Source organism: Brassica napus, chromosome C2 (genome assembly GCF_020379485.1).
Source record: "Brassica napus cultivar Da-Ae chromosome C2, Da-Ae, whole genome shotgun sequence".
NCBI lineage: Eukaryota > Viridiplantae > Streptophyta > Magnoliopsida > Brassicales > Brassicaceae > Brassica > Brassica napus.
This window is the reverse complement of record NC_063445.1, coordinates 53458248-53465163: the sequence shown is the minus strand read 5'-3', so window position 1 is coordinate 53465163 and position 6916 is coordinate 53458248. Positions and strand designations below refer to the sequence as shown.

At 36.2% G+C, this 6916-nt stretch overlaps 2 protein-coding genes across 2 annotated transcripts; one reads left to right on the top strand and one right to left on the bottom strand.

Annotated features, from left to right (window-relative positions):
- Window positions 1–2461, bottom strand: LOC106382494 (AT-hook motif nuclear-localized protein 14). The gene is made up of 6 exons (XM_013822521.3): window positions 1967–2461; window positions 1431–1483; window positions 1172–1300; window positions 926–1078; window positions 532–820; window positions 1–450 (listed from the first exon to the last, which is right to left on the bottom strand). Exons 1-6 carry the CDS (start codon window positions 2367–2369, stop codon window positions 407–409), a joined length of 1071 nt encoding a protein of 356 aa, XP_013677975.2. The 5' UTR covers window positions 2370–2461; the 3' UTR covers window positions 1–406.
- A 2536-nt stretch (window positions 2462–4997) lies between these two features.
- On the top strand, window positions 4998–5696 carry LOC125582487. Its single transcript, XM_048749231.1, has one exon. The coding sequence runs from the start codon at window positions 4998–5000 to the stop codon at window positions 5694–5696; it is 699 nt and encodes a 232-aa protein (XP_048605188.1).
- Window positions 5697–6916: the final 1220 nt, after the last annotated feature.

The following is a 6916-nucleotide window of genomic DNA, read 5'->3' as shown; positions in this document are numbered from 1 at the left end:
AATAAAAACTGTAAAATATTTATTCATCTTTTAATCAAAGGAGACTTTCATATAAGCATGACTACAAAGTATAACTTAAAAAGTCATTTATCAAAACAAATTGTCTATATTTCTAAAATTCACAAGAAAAAGCTGATTATTGGAAGAAAAAGAACCAACAAAAAAAAAAGATAAATCAAAAAGAACCCAGAAAATGATGTGAAGTTACTGTAAGATTACACTGAACCAAGAACAAAAGCATCACTGTCTTCTCTGCTCTTTCCCACTCAGTCACTCTCTCTCTGCCTTTGCAATGAAAAAATCCTTCAGACATTATATGATGATAAGTCCACTCTCACCTTGATTCATGCTCAAACCTCAACACACTTTCTTCAGAAACTTGAATCAGTACTACTAAGCTGCCCATTTACTCATATTCTCCATTTTCTGATGACCCATTTCCTCTCATTCCTGCACATCCATAGGACAAGTCTTTGTGAGCCAAGTATTTTGATAAACCTAAAGGTATCAAATGAAACAAAAAAAAATTACCTGACAGATCATAGCCAGCACCGCCCCATTCAGAAGGCCGGGCATGTGTCATGTGCATGCCCTGAGGTGGTTGCATCATGAAATGAGCTCCGCCACCCAATGCACCACCACTAGTCATAGTACAATGCTCATCGTTTGAGTTTCTTCCAGAAGGTTCCATAACAGGACGGTAGCCATGCAAAGATTCTGTGCCAGAAGGTAACAAGTGTCCACTTCCAGAAGCATCATCTCCTTTCACACCGTTTCTCCCATCCTTCTTCCTCTCTAGCTGAAACGTACCAAGAATCACCTGTAAAGGAAACCAGAGACTATCTTATCAATCTTGGCAAATTATCAATGAATCCAATTCCTACATTCAGACAGGCTTGTGGTATTACTTCAGAGGGGAAGGTACCTGAACTGGACCAGCAGCCTTTAGGAGTCCGCCAACTCCACCACCAACGATCTGACCATCTGAACTAGATAAACAAACGCTAAGGCCACCAGTTTTACCACCGTGCTCTCCCCGAATATAAGATCCCCTCAGTGAGAGGATTTCGTACTGACCCTAAAATAAAAGTTTTGTAATTCTGAAGCAGGATAGTACTTTCCAAAGTCCAAACCTTTTTTCCGAAGCCCGTTAGCAACAAGAGAGAATCACCTGATAAGATACACTGGTTCCGGTTGAGCGGTGAGACAAGGATGGATCAGAGATGGCGCCAGATGCAGAAAGAATGCATAACTCATGCTTGCTTTGCTCAGCGAAAAGGATAATTTTCTGAGCCACATCCTATCAAATTAAATCCGAAAATCACAGCTAAACCAATCCAATTTGTATCAGCATCAATGCCTAGATTCACAATTTTAATCAAATCATAATCTCAATGACTTTAATATAGTGCCATAGAAAAAATACACACCTCTCCAGGAGGTATATTAACAATGTGCGGTGTAAAACTTTGCCCACTTTTCCCTGTAACAAGAAATAAATGGTATAGTTAAAATGGTAATCAATTAATCTTAGAAACTGATTTGAATCTGTAACATAAACACATCAGCAAAGACCAGATCATTGTTATTGCACTGACACAAGTTCCAGCAAAAATGATGCAATCTTAGAAACAAGAATCTACCAATCCTCAAATCAAGGCTCCAGCTTCAAGATATATGACACATATGGAAAAGCACAGAGAGTCTATAGAAACTCAGAGTATTAAAGTTCACAGTACAATTATACTAAAAATGGAAACTTCTTTTTGCAGATCATCCCTAGAAAGGAGTTAGAAGCTAAGTAGAAAGGATTCAGATAACTTAGCACCCATATCGCTACAATTCACATAGAACTCAAAGAACTCTCGATTCCAAGATCAAACCTTTTCACCAGAAAAGTTCAATACTTTGCATCGAATTTTCAACTACTAGATCGAAAATCGAAAAGGGTTTCTGTAATCCTCACCGAAAGAGCCCGAAATTGACTTTTTCGAACCGGATTTAGACGGAGGCGAAACGCCTCCGGCGGCGGCGGCGGCTTGCTCTCTACGTTCTCTGGCGGAGGAACTGCTAGCGGAAGATGCTAACTTCTTCGCAGCTAAGGCTTGAGCGGGCGTGTCGTACTTCCTGGGACGACCTCTCTTCCTCTTGACTGGCTCAATCGGAGCCGTAACAGCTGAAGACGGCGCGGAGTGATGGTAGGAAGAAGAAGATCCATCGTTAGGTGGTGGTGGTGGAAAATTACCATTGTAGGAGGGTGCGGCGGAGACGGTGGTGGGGGTGTGGTGGTGGAAAGGATGGTAGTAAGGAGAAGTGAGATGATGCTCTTGGTGGTGGTGGTGGTGGTGGTGCCTTTCGTCAGGTTCCATTACTTTTTTTTTTTTTAGATAGAGAGAAAAAATTAAAAATTGTATTTTTTTTCTTTTCCTTTTCTCTTAATTTTCTTTTTCTTTTATGATGCTTTACAGATTTTTATTTTGTTTTCGATAAAAGAAAGGTTATATCGGGTTGTAGTTGTGTGAGATTTTGATGTGTTCTCAGCCGTTGGATCGTACTTTTGACTTCACTATCTTGGCTTCTGGGATGCTTTTTAAAGTGTTTTCAAAACAAAATGCTTTTTTTTCCTGCTCCTTTAATTCTGTTTTATACAATTCGACTAGACCTAACATTTTCTTCTCACCAAATCTTGTTTATAAGGCATTCGCAAATGCATCTAGCACAAATATGTAGATCGTATTTGGCACAAGATTTGACAGAATTTTATTAGATCATCTGTTTGCCTGTATCTATCATCTGTTGTAATAAATCTAAACTTTAATGGGGTTTAAGCAAATGTAACAATGGGACTGAATTACTGTCGTTACTAATTAGCAATTCGTTGCTCATGCATGCATCGTGTATGCGATTGGAGCTGATAAGCAAGGCTGTGAATGATACAGCATAATTAACTTTTTAGTATATGCATTCGAGACCGGAGATGGCCATTAGGTGATTATGATTTTAATTTAAAAAGAATTTGAATAAGATTGTTTCTTGCCCAGCTTAGTCTCCCTTAATCTTTGGGGGTTTTAGCTTCCCGTATAACTCTCGGGCGGGCTTTGTTACCGGTTGATCCGGCTTTGTAACTCTCTCAAAAACATGATGTTAATATAAATTTAATTCAGTGGAAAAAGAATAAGATCGTTTATAGCTTTGTGGCATTTAAATAAAAAATATTCATTTGTTATAAACCAAATGATGATCGACCATAGATCAGTCCGTACTGCAGGTCCAATCCGGGACATGATAAAGACAGCCAGAGACTATGTGTTTATCTAGTATATATTCCATGTATATCTGTAACATAGTGTTTATCTTTATCCTTATCTTGTTAGGATAAACATGACCTTATGACGGTCTAATACCTTGTATATATATGGAACTTCTGGTCGACAGTAATGATAACAGAAGTATTTTCCCAACACTTCATTTACAACACGTTATCAGCACGACGTTGCTCTCATAAACCCTAACCCTAAAAACCAGAAATAAATCCGAGCAGTAAAAACTCTAATTCCCGACAAACTTCAAACAGCTCTATCGCTCAACTCCGGTGGATCCAGACGACGAGCCAGATACCAAATTAAAGCTCTTGACGAGACGAAGCCAACGCCGCTAACCCCGCATCAATCGGAGTTCGGACGCGCCCCCACGCTCAGCTACAATACATGCGGAAAATTTGTTCCAGAAACCAAAATCTCTCTCAACCATATACCAGTCTCCTATTCCAACAAGCAGCAACAAAAACAATAATTCCGAGCAATCCATCAGCTAACCAGGAAGATCTCTAACTGATAGACCGATTAACCCATCAAAAGTTTTCAGGTATCATCGAAAACTCATCTAAAACCCATAAAGTATTAAATACCCCCATCCGCAGCCATGTAGCTATATTTAGCAACATGTCTCTGCAAATAAAATAAAACCAGAAACCATAAACTCTTTAAAATCTCGAACCTGAACTTATTTTGAACATGTTCTTAATCTGAAACTGATTTTAAAATTGTTTAAAACTTTTTTCTGATGATAGTTTCACATTAGAACTGTTTAGGATTGAAAAAAACAATTTTTTTTTAAAAAAAAATCTGACTGCTATATGTTGAAAGAAACCGACTGTTACTTGCTTAAACTTATCATTATTGTCTTGTTTAATGTTCTTATCTGATCTGAATCAACTAGGACTGTTAAGGACTGCATGTTACATATTTTTTTTTTTTGAAAATCTGATCATGGTTTCATAAATTAATCCGAGGTTTTACCTCCTGTTCTTGTTTGAGAAATTTGTTTTCCTGATGATTGATAACGACTAGAACTTGATTAGGATTGAAAAAAATATTTTTTTAATATTTAAAATCGAAATATCAGAGATATATCTGAGAAAATATATTTATTTTTAAATCGAAAAATATATAATAAATTGCTTGAATAAATCAAATCTTCCTGATTTATTTTTTTAAGTCACAATAATTTCTGATTTGATTATTTTTCGAAAAAAAATAATAATAATAAATATATGGTATATTTTTCGAAAACCCTAACCTGATTTCATGATTGAATTGGTTTGCTTGATTGCATATTGTTTGCATACTAATATTGCATACTGAACATGAAATCTCGACTGTTAGGGATATAGAGCATTCATAGTTTTCAAGCAATCTGATCTGAACTGAAAAAAAAAATCATTATACTAAATGATCCGATCCAATGGGATGAAGAAAATATGGAACATTTTCCTGATCATCTAAGATAAAATCCCTAAAGGCCTTGAAACCTTGTGTCTGAAATAAGAGGACCTTAAATCTGAAAAATACATTGATCCACACCTTAAACCGTATGGTTTTAAGAAAATGCATCATTTAGAAATTTTTTTCTTTTGGTCCGTGTGTGGCATTGATATGAAGCATGAAAAATTTCAAAAAGATTACTTGATTAAGACCTGTTTTGAATAATGATTTCAGATGTCGAGTTTCATACCCTCAGATTACAAAGCCCTTGATCTCTCTGGAGATAATTATCTTGATTGGGCTATAAACACTTCAGCCGTCTTGAAGTCTAGAGGACTTGGGAAGTGCATCAAGTATGGCAATGACACCCTTGCGTGTGAAAGACACAGAGCCATAATGATTATGCGACACCATCTCTGTGAGGACCTAAGAGACGAGTTTGGATATGTTAATGATCCTCATAATCTCTGGTCATTTTTGAATTCTAGATTCTGTGAGCCATTGTTGCACGAATCCAAGAAAAAATGGGAAGCTCTAAGGTTCCAGGATTATGAATCCGTGGACAATTATCACTCTGATCTTATGAGAATCACCTATAGTCTTAGACTATGTGGTGAATTGGTAACAAACGAGGATTTGTTAAACAAAACTCGTGACACATTCCATTCAGAGGAAGTGTTGTTATCACATCAGGCCAAAGGTTTCACCACCTATTATGACCTGTTCTCATATTTATTAGACATTAAGCAAAATAAGCAGAAAATGATGGATAACATCAGACGGTTTAATGACATCATGGAGATATATTATGAAGTACTAGACAGTGAGATGAAAATCTCTGAAGCTAATAAAGCCACATTTGATAAGAAGAGATCTGAGGAGGATTCCGAGTGGACACTCATGGACCATGAGGTCGGATTATACATTGAATAATTTTCCGACATTCTGATTTTATGTTTTCATATCTGATTTGATTTATTTGTTATTCATTTATGTTATTGAAATAATAAAAACGATTTTATTTTTATTATCTTGTTTGGTCTTGCTTGATGATTCTTGATTAAATAACAAATAAAACCTTAATAAAAGGATAATCAGTCCACTGATAGTTGATTTCATGCATGGTTTAACTTTACCTTGATTGTATAGGTTTAACTTTACCTTCCTGCAATCACATAAAATCAATTGTTGGGTGTAGACTAATGAGTCAGTTCACTGATAGATTGATTTCTCGCATAGATTTAACTTCATCTTGATTGTATAGGTTCAACTTTACCTTCCTACAATCACTTGAAATCAATTAATTGGTACTGACAATGGCAAAAGACACGACATTATTCAGACCCATTGAGTTATAAAGATTTATAACATTCTACATTGAACCAGTGAGCAAAGAAAATACGATTCCTTTCAGATTTTTGAAAAATCGCCTAAAAGCATTATGAATGCCTATACCCATATTTTCTACTGATTTATTCTATGCTAAGGATCAGTATGAAAGAGGCATAAAGCCATGGTAACCAGTATGGTTCACCACGAAATAAACACTTATGGCATGACCAGATTAGCCATCTTGATCCAAAACATGATGAAAAATTAATTAAGGCACAAAAGTGATCCCATAAAATCTCACAATGTGTTATAAGTACACAAAAGGGAAAATCACTAAAATAATTAAGGCTCCACTGTCCTAAGCACTACGAAATTATGAGTATGTTCATGAGGGGGAGAGAGGACTAAAACCCACAGTCCATGATCATATCATAAATTCGGATTCCATGGTTTACAACCATAATATACACGGCTGGAAAGCTTTAAAGCCCTCACTAATGGTACATCACCCACGTCCAGCCTAAAGCTTAAGGACATTATGTATATAAATATTGATTTACATCAGGCCATACATGTAAGCATAGACATTCCCACCTCTGAATGATTAAGGGTCATAAACCAGACATATACACAAACCATCTTAAGAAAATACGAATATTCCACCACATATATGTGTGCCATTTAAGATGGAACCTCAGATGAGGATTGAGAATATATATTAGATAAATAAGACTTCCTCCACGAAACTATAATGTATCTTGTGCCAAACATGGATGATTTAATCAAGTGGCCAAGAACACAGATTACAAAAGATAGTAATC